The 17,182-nt window shown below is 47.7% G+C and overlaps 1 protein-coding gene across 4 annotated transcripts in view; it reads left to right on the plus strand.

The window, feature by feature from the left end:
- MROH1 (maestro heat like repeat family member 1) overlaps window positions 1–17,182 on the plus strand; it is a 228,522-nt gene that overhangs the window by 190,936 nt on the left and 20,404 nt on the right. For all 4 annotated transcript variants that reach the window (XM_068237842.1, XM_068237840.1, XM_068237843.1 and 1 more), the window contains 3 exons: window positions 974–1,179; window positions 3,843–3,980; window positions 8,129–8,243. In XM_068237842.1, coding sequence (XP_068093943.1) covers window positions 974–1,179; window positions 3,843–3,980; window positions 8,129–8,243 — 459 coding nt within the window. The remainder of the gene's footprint in view (window positions 1–973; window positions 1,180–3,842; window positions 3,981–8,128; window positions 8,244–17,182) is intronic.

A 17,182-nucleotide genomic window follows, 5' to 3' on the forward strand; every position in this document is an offset into this window, starting at 1 on the left:
TGGGACTTGTTTTTATGCCAGATTTCATCCTTTCTGAATGGGGGCTGGAGTTTGCTCTCTGGCAAGGAAGGCATCAGCTCTTATGTCAGCTCCTCCCATTAGGATGAGGACTAAAGAGTCTGGTAGAAACAGCTCTGGGTCCTTGTCTGTCATCTTTGTCGTATTCCATCTCTTGACACAATGAAGGACTGGAACGTGCATGGTTTCAAACATAACTTGAGAAGAAAATATGTGGGATCTTATAAATCGTAAAAATTGCTTACACTCTCATAACAAAGTATAGTTTACACTTATGATATACCGTATGTAGGTTGCTGTTTTTTTTATTAGAATAGCCTCCAGGAAAGCAAAAAAATTGCTTTATTAACCTCCCCAGCGTTATGGACGAGCCTAACTCGTCCTAAAAAAAATAGTTAGTATCGGACAAGTCAGGCTTGTCCAGTTATTGCAATTACTCCCCTGCGGCGTCACTGGCATGTGGGATCCTTCACCAACACCTCGCGGCTTCCCTGCCTTAAGGTCCGTACACACGCCGGACTAGAGGCAACGACGGGTCCGTAGTCACCTCCCGCTAGGTGGGCATTCCAACGACAGTCCGGCGTATGTACGCACTGTCGGCGGACTGATACGGCTGTTTCTGAGCGATCCGCCGGGCGGATCGCTCAGAAACAGCCGTATCAGTCCGCCGACAGTGCGTACACACGCCGGACTGTCGTTGGAACGCCCACCCAGCGGGAGGTGACGACGGACCCGTCGTTGCCTCCAGTCCGGCGTGTGTACGGACCTTTATTCTCCACAATCCCTGGCAGCAATCTCCTCTTCTTCCATAGGCACTGATCCATGTGTTCTGTAAAGTTGGGTTGGGGAACACTGGTACAGATAAATGCATAGCAATAAGCTGAACTTGTGTTGGTTGTTGCTTTACAATGTGCTTATTGTGGCCCCCCTGTGTCTCCTACTTTTTTCTTTTCAGGCCACCTGTGCACTCCGAGAAGTGCTGTCACAGCCAGAGTCCGCCCCCGCCGCCCAGGAGCTCTACCAACAGCTGTTTGTCGCCCTCCTCCTGCGAGTCAGTTCCATGGTGGGAGTCCAGCCGCCTAAGAACCTTGGAACAACCAAAGAGAGGAAAAGCTCTGGCCTTGGCTCTTCTTCTCCGTCCAGGAACGTGGACCCCTGCAGGTACATTGTCACCTCACATCAGGCTCACTGTGGCAGTTCCACTCCAGGCACAACAGTTTCCCTGCTCCCTCAATCTCCGTTCCAGAGTTTTTTGTCTCTATAATTTCCTTGATTATCTAATGTCAGATCATTAGTAAAATAACTGGTCAGGAGAAGCCCATATACTGTCCCTATCCTGCACTACTGGTTGTCTGTGTTATAGGCGGCAACGTTCTCAGACGGATTCAGCCTGTGCCTTCTACCTTGAACTGTAAATAGCATGGATGATGCATTCCAGGTACCAGAAAGGGGGCGTGCTCCACCTGATTTACTTAAAGTGGACCCAAATTAAAAATAAAAGATTTCAGAAATAAAATCTATTTTCTAAATTATAATAATAATAAATAGCAGCCTTTTTCAGCTGCATGATGACAAATATAAAATATTTTACATTTATTGGAGGAACCCCTCCCCTTCCTTTCATATTGCCGGGACAGAATCCGGCAAACTGGTGGAGTAGATGGTGTCCGGCAAAGGAGGAATTGCTAATGGCTACGCCGCAGGAAGTGACGTCAGTGGAGCGCACGCTGGCCTGGAACGAGGAAGAGGTGAGTAATCCCCGCCCGTTGCCTCTTACGAATAGCTGCAGCCACAGCACGGACCTTTTTAAAGCTGGAGGGGAGCGGAGGACGGGGGACCCAGGCGAGGGAGGTGGGGGTCCGACCCCCCTCCCCGCCGCTAGGCCCAATACCCCCTTCCTGCCCGCTATCCCCTCCAGCTCGGGCGGCCCCCCACAACAACGGCTTGGGGGGAGGGGGGGGGGGCGGCGATTTCACTGAAAATTGCCTCAGGCGGCAAAAAGTCTAGGGCCGGGCCTGGATAACACTAAAGTATACACAGCAAAAAGGTTCTGTGTGCAAGCATCATTCACATTTAGCTTAATATTGTAAAACCTACCCAAGCCATGGCAGCTTCTGAGAGTGCTGTACTGTGATCTGTGTGACTTGTGATTTTTACACAAATTACATTACTTTTGTATAAAGACTGGTGTGATAATTGTATGGGTAGGAAAACTGGTTTTTATTCCGTTAATCAAGAGTGTATTTCCGCTTTAAGGATTATTAATGACCACTCCAATATCCTTTCATTTCTAGCTAGGTAGTGGAGTACAGGCCTGTATGTGCAGGATGTCCTAGAAAAGTCATACATGCATAATGCGACGTGCTAACATACGATCTATAGTGACTGTCAGATTGCTTGTGCGCAGCATTGCTCCTTGTGAGGGCCATAGAGTACAGTTCATTGTTTGCTTTGGATTGAACCGTGTCCAGAGATTCCAGCCCAGCTCCCTCCCCCGGGTCCTGGGTCTTCTCGTGCTGACAGGCCTTTTTGTTGATGATGTGATCTTTCCTCTTTCACATCTGCACACGTGGTGTCCAGTCTGCCAGATGTCAAAACTACAACAAACAGGCCTCCAATTTTTGTGTATTGTTTTGGGTGACAATTACGTAACTAAATTAACGTAATTAAAGTTATAGTACTTCATGCTTTAAGGTTTTTAAAGGACAATTGAAGCAATAAGGATATGGAGGCTGCCATATTTATTTCCTTTTAAACCATACCAGTTGCCTGGCAGTCCTGCTGATCTATTTGGCTGCAGTAGTGTCTGAATCACTCCAGAAATGAGCATGCAGCTAATCTTGTCAGATCTGACAATAATGTTAGAAACACCTGATCTGCTGCATGCTTGTTCAGGGTCTATCAGCGGGACAGCTAAGCAACTGATATTGATTAGAATGAAAATAAATATGGCAGCCTCCATATCCCTCTCACTTCAGTTGTCCTTTAAAATGTAGCTCCATTCACTAGTGCCTTAATCAGTACTGATGTTTATCTCTGTTTTAAGATGCTGTCATGTCTACCATTTATAGTAAAGTTAACCATATACTGCTTGATTTAAAGATGCACTGTAACATATACAGTAGAATCTCTCTATAGTAAACTCCAAGGGACCAAGAAAAGCAGTTTGCTATATCAGAAGTTTACTATATCAGAATTGGTCATACATTGGTGTATTTGCTGGGACCTGAGGACTGAGTTTACTATATCCAGAAGTTTACTATATCATAGTTTACTATAATGAGTTTTTACTGTAGTAGAATGCAGTAAATTATTCAGGATACCCACTTTTACTGTAATGTTTCCTGGTTTCAGCATGAGAAAGAATTCTTATATCTGTATATTGGTATGTAGCCCCGTTTATGTTTATGTAGCTTGATGTTTAGCCAAGGCTGATTGGCTACATGGAATTCTCCACCCCAGAGCATTCTGGGAGACCAGATATATTTTGTACTGGCTTCGGAACTCTCAGTAACCAAACCTTCCACAGAGCTGCACCTGACACGGCTATAGATGTCGCCACCTGTCATAAATTTCCAAATGTAAATCGGGGTGAGGAAAGATTTTACAACCAGCAAAAACTAAGTAGTTTATAAATTAATATTGTAAAAAAAAAAAATGTATTCATTGTTCTTTTTACTATAGTTCCTCTTCAATATATTATCTGTTAATTCAATAATAACATTAAATCTAATGAAAATATGTCAGATTCCATAAAACAATGAATCCTAATAAAAATGTCAACAACGCACATTCTCTTGCGTGCCGATGTTCTCTTCTGACAGCTGTGCAGTTGATGCTCTGAAGTTCTTGTTGGCACGGGGAGGCAATGATGAGGTGATACGGAGTGTAGAAGCTGATGGAGGATGGGAGAACATAAAGAAGGAGGAGACCCATTACCTGGGAGTAGCATCACTTAGCAGGTAAGCTCAGTCTGGAAAATGAGAACATTGTGGTAGATTATATTTAATTGAAGTTCCATCTGGCTAGCACCAATGGGCAGTCCGACTTGTTGGATCTGTCTCTGGATCAACAGGGGTATATTGTCCCTCAGGGAACCAGGGATGGTTCTAGACTTTCTGCTGCCAGAAGCAAACTTTGGAGGAAACCCAATCACCGGCGAGAGATCACTATGGCCAGTCAAAGGGGAAGCTTTTTATCAGGCCGGTTTGCTGGCACCAGTCAAGCCAATCACAGCCGACCGCTACCCACTTTGCTATCTGGTGCCGACTGTCTCGCAGGCGGGACTATGACAGTGATTTGGCCAATCGCTGCACTCAGTCAATAGCAGTTACCTATCAGACCTCAATACCAAGCATATATCGACACCTCAAGCTGCTTATGTCATAGGGAAGGGCGGCAGGTTCCACCGATTGAATGAGGACGGGGATGCATGGATGAGGAGGGTAGTGTGTGTGCCAGGAAGGTGGGCGGGAGAGCGGAGTGGAGGCACGCACCAGGTGGCCCAAAATTAGATCCAAACATCGCCCCCTAGATTTTGCTGCCTAAAATCATGTGATTCAGGTAGCTTCATGGTAGGTCCATCCCGAAGGTGGGAAACTTTGTTCAAATCTTCTTAAAATGTCAATAATAAGGCATCTGCAAAGATAAAAACATCATATACTGTGTCTGAGTTCTACTTCAAGCTTCCAACCGCACTATATGATAACAAAGTGTGTCAATGTTCTAGTTAAACCATCTCAGACCAACCCCTCTACGTCTTTCAACCAATCAGAAGTTGTATTGTAGTAACCAGATGGGGAACTTCACAAAGTGCAAATTTGCATATCTGAATGTTTAAAAATGTATCAAACACTCCCCCCAGGATGACTGATCAAATGGGGATTGGTTGATAAAGTGATTGAGAAGCCCTCCAGTCCTCAAGATGGAGAGAGAGCTTTCCTCTCCTGAAGAAGCAGCAGTGTGCAGCGATACTGGTGAAGCCCATCTTGGGGATGTCTCCTCCTTCTCATCACCCAGGATATTATGGATTATCCCCTGCAGTTGCTCTTGATGATGATAGACTCCACCAGTATCACAGCACACTGCTGCTTCTTCAGAAGAAGGAAGCTCTGTGATACTGGTGGAGCCCATCTTGGGGATGGCTCCTCCCTCTCATCACTCAGGATATCACTTACTATCCCCTGCAGTGGCTCTTACCCTTTCCCCTGATTATACACCTCACTGAGCCACAGTACTCCATTGTTTGCACACTTGGAACTTTGCACTATTTATTTATGGGTACAGTATATGAATTTATTGCATATTTTTATTATGAATTGTATATGGACTATTGTACTTTGTTTTTGTTTTCACAGAATACTACATGGTAATATTATAACCATATTGCTGAGCATACTGCATTGGATAATGATTGTTATGGTATTACCTATAGATGTAGGATAATGAATTAGATATGTTTTAACCAACTTGGATTATATAATAAAGTGACATACTGTATATTGATATCCCAGAACAGCATAAAGTCTGCTTTTGTTTTTTCTAAATTTAGCACTTAAAATAAAATAAATGTTCGACTGTTTTTAGGTCCATCTGCTGGCTTGATTGGTAGATTTTGTGCAGAAGTGAATATCCGTTTACCGTTGCAGTAAATCGGTCTCCTAAGGTGTCCATACATTTTTCGATTTTCCACTGAGAGATTAAACGATCTACTTTATTGGGTGATCAACAACAGTGTGATATATTGAGAGTGAATCGACTAGGGCAGTGATGGCTAACCTTGGCACTCCAGCTGTGGTGGAACTACAAGTCCCATGAGGCATTGCAATACTCTGACAGCTCTAAGCATAACTCGGGGAGGCAGAGACATGATGGGATTTGTCGTTTTGTCATAGCTGGAGTGCCAAGGTTAGCCATCACTGGACTAGTGGCCCACACACTGCAAGCGAGATCTGGGGGATTCTCCTTCACTGAATAATGTTGTGCCTCCATGCTCTGAATAAAACAAAATGGCGCTGGGGAACCTGGGCACACCATGCACAGCCATAGGCTGTAATGTGAGTTATGCCTGTAGCTTCACTCAGACAGTAATTTGGGCACTGTCAAAAGCCATAATTTACATTAAAAACAGCGTAATTTGGCCGACTGCTGGCAGCCACATTCCGTCTTTCCCCGGTGTCCATGGTGGCCTGGAGGGGGAAAAGTAATTAAAGCCGCCGGGCCTTTTGCAGGAGCAGGGTGAGCCGTTAATTGGCTTCATCCTGCTCCCATATTGCCCCGGCGCATTTTGCGTGTATGCTGCTCCTGAAACTAAAATTTGATTCCGTGTCAAGTGAAATCATGTGAACATTAGCGAATTCCTTTTACGCATGACCAATATTTTCCATCCTGCTTGAACAAGTAGATTTGGGGAGATATCGGCCAATTTCCATTGATTGAGCAGAATGGAATATAATCCGTTCTCTGCCGATCAGATAAAATGATCAAATTGAGTGGTCCATTGAGCAGGAACATAGAGTAATGTATTGTCACCTTTAAAGAGACACTGAAGCAAAAAAAAAAATATGATATAGTGAATTGGTTGTGTACTATGAATAATTACTAGAAGATTAGCAGCAAAGAAAATATTCTCATACTTTTATTTTCAGGTATATAGTGTTTTTTCTAACATTGCATCATTCTATATTATGTGCAGATTACACAACACTCAGCATTCAAAATGAGTCTTTCAGAGCAGTCTGTGAAGTAATGACCTCTCATCTAGCAGAGAAAAAGTAAACAGTTCACTTACAGTTGAGATAATAAAAGTCAGATAACAGCCCTCTCCACGACTAAAGGCCCATACACACATCGGATTTTTGCGAACAACACGTCGTTTGAACGTTCCGTCGTTCGCATGTCAAATCCGGCGTGTGTACAGACTATCGTTCGGGTGATAAGTCTGTTTTTCAGTCTTATCACCCGAACGATAGTCTGTACACACGCCGGATTTGACGTGCGAACGACGGGTCGTTCGCAAAAATCCGACGTTTGTATGGGCCTTAAGACTTAGTCAGAGAGTTAATGGCTTGTTTGCATAGAGATAACAACTGGAGTTTCTTAACTCTTCCTGTGCTGGAAACAATTAGACTGATGTATCTGATCTTAATGTTTTATTTCTTAGCTGTACTACACATACAAATCATAATATCATAGTTTTTTTTTTCGCTTCAGTGTCTCTTTAAATGACAGAGGCAGATTCTAGCCTTGGTAATGGATAATGAGGCCCTGATGTTCTCTACAGTAGGGCTGTACAACTGGCGGGATCCGGACGTGGCACCCCGGGCCACATTCACTTGCCTGGACAATTGTTTTGTGCCAATTCCCCTCCTCTGGCAGGCCCTCCTCTTTTTTTGCACTTTGCTCTGCCCCTCAAAGCCGGGGCATTGATGCTCTGCCACCTCCAGCCAAAAAATCTGCTGCTAGACACACCCCCTGCCCATGAAGTTGGACAGCACAGCTCTACAGAATACTCTTCTCTTCTCTACTATTAGACCTGGTCAACAAGATGCTAATAATTTTGAGATGATGCAGATTTTATGCATGTTTATGCAGCTCGGTATTAATACTGTGTAAAATTAACTTTTTTTTTTTACATTATTGGCATCTTATTGGCCTTTCCTATTTACTACACCGCGGCAAAAGGAAACCTTTATTTAACTTCCAAATCTTTCCAGTCAGACCAGCAAGTGGAGTTTTCAAGAAAATAAGACAAGCGATATTTATTTATTAAAATAAAAAATGTCAGCGTTGTTTTATACTGTATATGTCCTAAATAAAGGAACCTTTATTAAGTGCGAACCATTTGAAGTTTGTTGACAGGATTAAACCTGTCGTCTGTGATAAATTTCATAATGTAAATCGTGGTGACACTGACTAAACAATATTGTAAAAAAAAAAAATCATTATTCACTACAGTTCCTCTTTAAAAACCTGCTGTTTTGCCTTTCATGCATGATATATTTGTTAATGTGTTTATGAGGATGGAGACAGGCAAGACGCACCTCTCCTTGTCTCTGTTTTGCTCTGTCACACACGTTTCCTCTTCTGACGCGTTCTGTTCTCTCCACAGTTCCATGGTGCGCTATGCGGCTCCCAAACTCGCGGTGGTCATAAAAAGTCTGCAGGCTGCTCAGAGCAACGTGTACGAATATCAGCGCATTACAGCAACCGCTTTCCTGGCACAGGTTAGAAAAGGGGCTCTGTGAAATATGCTGGGGGGGCGTCAAGGTGTGAGAGAGATTGTAGATCGCAGGCCCAACTAACCTAAAGCAAGGATGCTTCCAGCCTGGGGACCGATGTCTTGTGGAGATGGGTGGACACATTTCTGTCTTGGCCTTTCATGTTGCCCTCCCATTGTTCACTATCGGAGGGGGCGTGGCCATGGGTGGGCCAATTTGTTCTGCACATGGTTTCTTGAGAGCGGATGAGGTTTGTTTGACAGTCAACCTCTCTCCTGCTCCCCGTGGGAAGGAGGCGTGGCCCAGGGCAGTGTCAAACCCTGGCAGGTGCAGAGACGAGTAGTGTGGTCCACTTGGATGGGAGTGACATCACCTGCTGCTCTACAGGTCCTGCAGAAAAGGCTGGATGGGGGCTAGTGATCTTTTTGGCTGAATGGATCCTATTCTGCTTTCTTAGGCCCCTTGCACACTGCATCACATTGCATTACGCTTCCCCGCCGCACGGACCATGCAATTCTATGGAGATTTGCAGTCTTCACGTGATGCAACGCAGTGCGCTCGAAGTATCCAAATTGATGCAATGCTAACGCAAAGGCTGCAGCACGTTACCACATGATCTGTGCCTACTGCAAGCCAATGGGCAGCGCAGGCGGTATGCACGAGGGGGGCGCGGTGCACTGTGGCGCGCCCGCACAGAACAGCTGGAATCCTAGTGACCTACTTTCCTGCCCAGCAGGGAGTACATCAATAGTCGGGGGCAGCGCAATCATGCATATGACCCTGTCAGCACACCGTAGCGCAGGGTCATATGAAGGCTGATTTCTGTGGTGCACCGCTAATATTAGGTGTGCAACCGGCCTCAAAATTGCCCTGCATCTCCTTTCTTTGCACAGTCTTTGCATCATACAGTTCCCTATCTTAATGCTTCTTTCAGGTCCTTTATGCAGTGATCCTGTCTTTCAAAGTATGGTTCTAATCCTGACCCAAAGATCTGCCCATCCCGTCTGCACTCACTAGTAGACTCGCTAGTTTACTCCTAGTAGACAATTTTTCATTTTCTATTCAAAATAGCTTTCCAGCACTTTTCAACTAAAAAAGGACCAAAAAGTAAATTAAAAAGTAATATCAAAATTATTTTGAGTATTTTCTTGCTTTCTAGTGGCTTAAAGAAACCCTGAAGTCTCCTAAAATCCCACTTTTTATTCAACATTTAACTTCAGCACTATAAGCCGAGGTAAAACGCCACATCCCCGCGGCAGAAATCGGTTTACAAACCCCCTAAACACCGGAGTAAAAATCCATGACTTTTCTGGTCGTGAATTTTGCTGCCCGGGGAGGCAGACCTTTGAGCTGCAGCTCTGCCTCCATTCGTGTCAATCTTCCGCAGATCTCCGCCTCTCTCCCGCCCCTCTCAGTGGAGGAAGACTGAGAGGGGCGGGAGAAGGCGGGGATTGATAGGAGTAGAGGCAAAGCTACAGCCCTAAGCTCTGCCTCTACTAGGAAGCGGTCCCCGCGTTTAGCCCAGGGGATTTGGTGGGTTTCTAAACCGCTTCCTGCTGCGGGGATGCGGCGTTTTACCTTGGCTTATAGTGCTGAAGTTAAATGTTGAATAAAAAGTGGAATTTTAGGAGACTTCAGAGTCTCTTTAAAAGGAATTTTATTGACAAGTTTAAAAATATCACCCAGGAGAAAAGCGTTCATTGCATATGGGCCTAGGGCGCTTTCAATTCACTTTTTTTCCTAAGTTTTCTCCTAGATGATATTTTTACACCTTATCAGTAACATGCATTTTAAAGGGAACCTAAATTGAATCGGGGGAAAAAAAGTTTCACTTACCTGGGGCTTCTACCATCCCCCTGCAGCCGCCCCATGCCCTCACCGTCACAAATCAAGTCTCCGGTGCCCCTGAGTTTTGTTCTTGACGATTCAGCCCTGTGGATGGCCACTGCGACGGCACGGCTCTGCTGCCACTTAGTTTCATTCTTGCCAACTGCACCTGCGTGGTCCTGGCCACCCCCGCCCTCGATCACGCTCCCGGCAGTGGGAGCGTGATTGAGGATGCACGCAGTCAGTATCGCGCAGGCGCAGTGGCCATTGACTAGCCAGTCAGCAAGAATGAAACTAAGTGCAAGCAGTGGATCGGTGAGTACTGCGCAGGCACAGGGCAGCTGCAGGGGGTCGGTAGAAGCCCCAGGTGAGTGAATCCCCCCCCCCCCCCCCATTCGGTTTAAGTTCTCTTTAAGCCACCAGCAAGCAAGAAAATACTCAGAATAATGCTGATGGCACTTTTTCTCTTACTTTTTGGTACTTCTTCAATAGCAGAGGGCTGTAAACTTATTTTAAACAGAAAATGAAAAATTATCTCCTAGGAGAAAACTTTAGAGAAAATGTGAATTGAATAAGGGCCCAGGTGTGATCTATAGCATCTAAACTAATAATGACGTGACACAAGACACTGTATGCACTATTAGATCTTGTTCATATTCCTGTTCTTGGCAGCTTTCTCTGTGGCTCTTGCAGGAATGGCCGGTGGAAAATAAATCTATTGGTTTCCTCTTTCCTCTGAGCATCTTTCTGGAAAGGCACACTTGTGGGGATATTTGTCACTCTGAATCATGCCTTTTGGCGCAAACCATACAGGTTAAATGACTGCATGCAGGATGTGGCTAAAAGTGCGCCCTCTGGCTACCATGATAGATGAGTATGAATAAATAGGAGGGTAGTATTAAACATTTTGCGTGAACATAGATTAGTGTTCACTTAACCACTTAAGGACTATCGGAGCAGTCATTTAGTAGTTAAAAAGAATCTGTACTCTAAAATTCTTACCATAAAAAGCATACCATTCTATTCATTATGTTCTCCTGGGCCCCTCTGTGCTGTTTCTGCCACTCCCTGCTGCAATCCTGGCTTGTAATTGCCAGTTTTAGGCAGTGTTTACAAACAAAAAACATGGCTGCTAGCCAGCATGTGATAGGCTGAGAGAAGCTCAGTCTGTGACTTATACAGAGCCTGGAGGGGGCGTGGAGAGGGTGTGTATAACTTCTACCTATCGCAGCAGAGCAGCACATTCCTGCCTGAGCCGACAATGCTGACAACGGAAAGAAGATTAGATTATATAACAGAGATAATACAGCCACTGTGCAACTAGGAAAGGCTGCAGTAAGATATATTGCATTAGAACAGGTATAGGAACTTATAGGATAGAAGAAATAAGGCTGAGTCTTTTTAAACAGGAGAGCAAGCACGGACACAGGCTACAGTAACTGGCCATATTTTATGTATCATAAACATGCATTACTGTTATCCTACTAACTAAAACTATCTTTACTTACCTGGGGCTTCTTCCAGCCCCTACAAGTCACGTGTCCTTCATCACAGCTCCCGTCTTCTCCTGTCTCCCTCTGGTATCCTCTGAACTATCGTCACCCAATGAGTCGACATCTTCTGCGCAGGCGTGCACCCGCATCATCAGGAGCGCACTGCTGCGCACACTCGCACACTGCTGCGCACACTCGCACACTGCTGCGCGCACTCGCACACTGCTGCGCGCACTCGCACACTGCTGCGCGCACTCGCGCATGCACAGAAGACTCCAACCCATTGAGGGTCGGTGATACTTCAGTGGCTGCCGCCGGGAGACGGATGAGGACTGGAGCTGTGGCGAGCGACACGCATGATTTGTAGGGGACCAGGTAGGTAAAGTTTTAGTCACCTCACTTGTCCTTCATGCACATGCTTGTTCCAGGTGTGTGATTAAGACACAACCACAGCCAAAGAGATTAGCAGGGTTGCCAGGCAACTGATATTGTTAAAAAATAAAACAAATCTATATCCCGGCCTCCATATTCTTCTCACTTCAGGTTCATGTTAATGTAAGTGAGCAATGGCTTCCTCTGTACTTCACTCACTTTGAGTATCCTTCAGGTCTCATCAGAATTTCTGAAAGCAAAACTCGTTGTTCTGAGATTCCCAAGAGTCCTCCATCCAGTCTCTTTGTAGAACAAAAATGCCAATCACCAGAATTCAAGAACATTCCATTCACTTTTGTGGCCCATTTCCAGCGACTCCAGACTGCGCCGGTTCTGTGAGGAGAACAGTGGCACTTTGTAGGCCATTACATGCTCTGTCATTAACACATGCCATCTAGGGGGCAACTTACACACCACCTTCCTCACACCTCGAGGCTCGCCTCATAAACAAGGAGCTAGCTAAGGTCACTCCTGTTCTGAGTTTTAATCCACTGACTGCAGAGACTGTTAGGATTGAGAAACAAACCTGTTGTGTGACTCTTGGTGAGATCACAAATAGGTTTTCCACAAAGCACAGTTAGTTTACAATATGTAGTATATATATATATATATATATATATATATATATATATATATATATATATATATATATATATATATATATATATATATATATATATACTGCCCCTTCATATAATGTTACATACAGGCAAAGAACTTGTACATAAAGTAAAGTTTTGACAGCTCCGTAGCAAATTCAGCACAGTGGGATTTGTAAAACGTAGATTTTATTTATAGCCTTTAAAATTGGTCAGTACATATAACAAATATCATAACAGTCCATGTGTCAGGCAGTGAATGGATGTGCTGGCCCTGGTAGTGAAAGAGTTGGCACTGCGGCCTGGTAGTGAATAGGTTGCCGTTAGGCCCCAGCAGCCTTGGGGCGGGCGTTGGGCCCCAGCAGCCTTGGGGCGGGCGTTGGGCCCCGGCAGCCTTGGGGCGGGCGTTGGGCCCCGGCAGCCTTGGGGCGGGCGTTGGGCCCCGGCAGCCTTGGGGCGGGCGTTGGGCCCCGGCAGCCTTGGGGCGGGCATTGGGCCCCGGCAGCCTTGGGCCCGGGCGTTGGGCCCCGGCAGCCTTGGGCCCGGGCGTTGGGCCCAGGCAGTCTTGGAGCGGGCGTTGGGCCCCGGCAGGGAGTGGTAGGCACTGGGTCCTGGCAGTGAAGGTGTCCCTCCTCCGGCGGAGAGCTGTGGTGGTGAAGTAGTCACTTTTTGGTGTTCGGCAGTTAAGGGGTCGCTCCTCCAGCGGAGCACTGTGGTGGTGAAGTAGTCAGTATTTGGTGAAGGGGTTCAGCGCTGGGCCTGGCAGTGAAGGGGTCACTCCGGCGGAGGCCTGTGGTGGTGAAGTAGCCGGTATTTGGCATTCGGCAGTGAAGGGGTCGCTCCTCCAGCGGAGCCCTGTGGGGTGAAGTAGCCGGTATTTGTCGTTCGGCAGTTAAGGGGTTAGGCGCTGGGCCCGGCAGTGAAGCGGTCGCACCTGCAGCGGAGTCCTGTGGTGGTGAAGTAGTCTGTATTTTAGTGTACGGCAGTGAAGGGGTTCAGCGCTGGGCCTGGCAGTGAAGCGGTCGCTCCTCCGGCGGAGAGCTGTTTTGGTGAAGTAGCCAGTATTTGGTGTTTGGCAGTGAAAGGGTCGCTCCTCCAGCGGAGGGCTCAGGTAGTGAAGTAGCCGGTATTTGGCATTCGGCAGCGGAGACTAATGGGGGTGAAGTAGTCTGTATTTGGCGTTCGGTAGTGAAGGGGTTTCGCGCTGGGCCTGGCAGTGAAGGGGTCACTCCTCCGGCAGAGTTCTGTGGTGGTGAAGTAGTCAGTATTTGGCATTCGGCAGTAATCGGATGCTTTGGCTTTGTTCCTCAGTGATGTAAGTTGGTGGTCAGCGGTTCTGTGTGGAATCCTGCTCCCCCTCTCCCTCCTCATGCTAATTCTCTGCTGGAATATTATTGTTCTCCTGGCAGTGATGGAGGGGAGAAGCTCAAACCGACCATCAGAGCAGTGTGTTGCCTCCGGATATCATGTCCTGCTCTCTGTAGTAATTGGAGAGGTGACAGTGATGTGGCAGACAATGGCTAGAGGCTGCAGGAGGCCCTCTAGCTCAAACTAGTTGTCTGTAGTCGGCTGCTGCGCTCCTGCAACATGTTTAGATTTAGAGCAAAAGTGATACTGATCCTCTCAGGTGAATTGTGTTTTGTTCAAAATATGTGATAGTGTACTGGTTAAGGGCTCTGCCTCTGACACAGGTGACCAAGGTTCAGATCTCGGTTCTTCCTATTTCAGTAAGCCAGCACCTATTCAGTAAGGAGACCTTAGGCAAGACTCCCTAACACTGCTATTACCTACAGAGTGCGCTCTAGTGGCTGCCTCGCAAGTGCTTTGAGTCTGACAGGAGAAATACTGGAAATAATATTATTAAAACACAAGGGCAATTAATTAGACCTCCCTGCTGGAAAGCTGCTTGACCTGTTTTGACCTTTCAAAAGTCTGTACATATGGCCAACAAAAATGGTGGTAAACAGGCGGCCAAAGTTGCGGAAAATGACTTTACCGACGACATTGTTGGAAAGACTTGTCGTTTCCGTACACCGATATTGCAAATGACCAGCTCATGTTATTACTGTGCACTCAAGCATAACACTTGCGCATTCAGTAGAACAATGTAGTTCAAATGACATTGTACACACGTGGCCGACTGCACAATATCTGCCCCAAATCCGTTGAACAGATCATGCAAAATTCCCAATACCGATTGCTCACTGTGGTTGTTTGGATACATTTTTGCACACGACTGAAACGTCCAACAAACCGATTTAACAAACCACTTTATTTTTGCGTATTTACAAATGAGGTTATATATGTTCTCATTTAGTATGGATGTTAAAGAGGAGCTGTCAGCCATACTGTCTCAGAAAAAAAACACATACTTGCTCTACTTGCATAACATGTATTGCACTGTCCACATTTTTATTTTAGTGATTTTTCTACAGTAAAAAAAGAGAAAATCCCTCTTAGCATTTCCTATTTTAAGCGAGGCTATTTTGAAGCCAATCCTGATGTAATTTCCTCCCTTAATCTCCTCTGCCTGATTGTGTATGCATTGCCCGCTCTCCACTATAGAAAGTGCATTGTCTCAGCATGAGAAATATTGGCCAATCAGAGAGGAACAGAGGTGTGGGAGGAGAAAACAGGAGGGAAAGAGGCTTCAGCCAATCAGGCAGCATTAGTTAAGTTTGGGAGAAAGTAGAGAAGCAAAAAAGGACAACCCAGCATGCCCTGCAACTTCCTTTGTGCGTACCAAATTTTGTGTGTACCAAATAAGAGTCAGGTAAACTGGGGAATGATCATTTATCAACAAGAAAAGTAATAGTGATTTTAACTTTTGGTTTGCCTGGTTAGCATCTTTATTACCAGATTAAAAAAAAGAATTGGATTTTGATTTTATGCCCGACCTTTACACTTTAAGATCACCACCTCTGCTGCTTTTTAATGGATGGTAAATTTACTCTTAGATAACAATAATGTAAATTGTGCACGCACCTTTGACTGATGTCTCCTGTCTGGAGTCGGGACCTGATGCTCTTGGGCGACGTCGCTGGGCCGGCCTGTACAGACGCATGTCTGCTGTGTAGCTTACAATGCGTTCTTTTGCTATGATGGGTGGGGGGGAGGGACGGCAGAGTGGTGCATACATGACGTCACGCGGGGGAGCGGAGTGCACATAGGAGTTGGAAATCTATTGGCTAAGTTGATGCATCAAGCAGTTTACTTGCGGAGCGGCAGTCGGGAGCCGCTGTACACACAACTGATGATCAGCTGAGGCAGCGTGAGTTAGATCACGGTTGACAGCCTGTGGGAGGGAGTTTGTGCCTCTCTGCTGAATAGCTGTTGGCCATAGTTGCTGATGATGGTGAATAAGGGTCAAGGAAGCGAGGCAGCAGGCCACCTCCGTGGGCCAAGGAAGTGGGACAGCAGGCCACCTCCGTAGGCCAAGGAAGCGGGGCAGCAGGCCACCTCCGTGGGCCAAGGAAGCGGGGCAGCAGGCCACCTCCGTGGGCCAAGGAAGCGGGGCAGCAGGCCACCTCCGTGGGCCAAGGAAGCGGGGCAGCAGGCCACCTCCGTGGGCCAAGGAAGCGAGGCAGCAGGCCACCTTCGTGGGCCAAGGAAGCGGGGCTGCAGGCCACCTCCGTGGGCCAAGGAATCGGGGCAGCAGGCCACCTCCTGGGGCCAAGGAAGCGGGGCAGCAGGCCACCTCCTGGGGCCAAGGAAGCGGGGCAGCAGGCCACCTCCTGGGGCCAAGGAAGCGGGGCAGCAGGCCACCTCCTGGGGCCAAGGAAGCGGGGCAGCAGGCCACCTCCTGGGGCCAAGGAAGCGGGGCAGCAGGCCACCTCCTGGGGCCAAGGAAGCGGGGCAGCAGGCCACCACCGTGGGCCAAGGAAGCGGGGCAGCAGGCCACCTCCGTGGGCCAAGGAAGCGGGGCAGCAGGCCACCTCCGTGGGCCAAGGAAGCGGGGCAGCAGGCCACCTCCTGGGGCCAAGGAAGCGGGGCAGCAGGCCACCTCCTGGGGCCAAGGAAGCGGGGCAGCAGGCCACCTCCTGGGGCCAAGGAAGCGGGGCAGCAGGCCACCTCCTGGGGCCAAGGAAGCGGGGCAGCAGGCCACCTCCTGGGGCCAAGGAAGCTGGGCAGCAGGCCACCTCCTGGGGCCAAGGAAGCTGGGCAGCAGGCCACATCCTGGGGCCAAGGAAGCGAGGCAGCAGGCCACCTCCGTGGGCCAAGGAAGCGGGGCAGCAGGCCACCTCCGTGGGCCAAGGAAGTGGTTCAGCAGGCCACCTCCTGGGGCCAAGGAAGCGGGGCAGCAGGCCACCTCCTGGGGCCAAGGAAGCGGGGCAGCAGGCCACCTCCTGGGGCCAAGGAAGCGGGGCAGCAGGCCACCTCCTGGGGCCAAGGAAGCGGGGCAGCGGGCCACCTCCTGGGGCCAAGGAAGCGGGGCAGCGGGCCACCTCCTGGGGCCAAAAAAGCGGGGCAGCGGGCCACCTCCTGGGGCCAAGGAAGCGGGGCAGCGGGCCACCTCCTGGGGCCAAGGAAGCGGGGCAGCGGGCCACCTCCTGGGGCCAAGGAAGCGGGGCAGCGGGCCACCTCCTGGGGCCAA

This window comes from Hyperolius riggenbachi, chromosome 5, assembly GCF_040937935.1.
Source record: "Hyperolius riggenbachi isolate aHypRig1 chromosome 5, aHypRig1.pri, whole genome shotgun sequence".
NCBI classification, from domain to species: Eukaryota; Metazoa; Chordata; class Amphibia; order Anura; family Hyperoliidae; genus Hyperolius; species Hyperolius riggenbachi.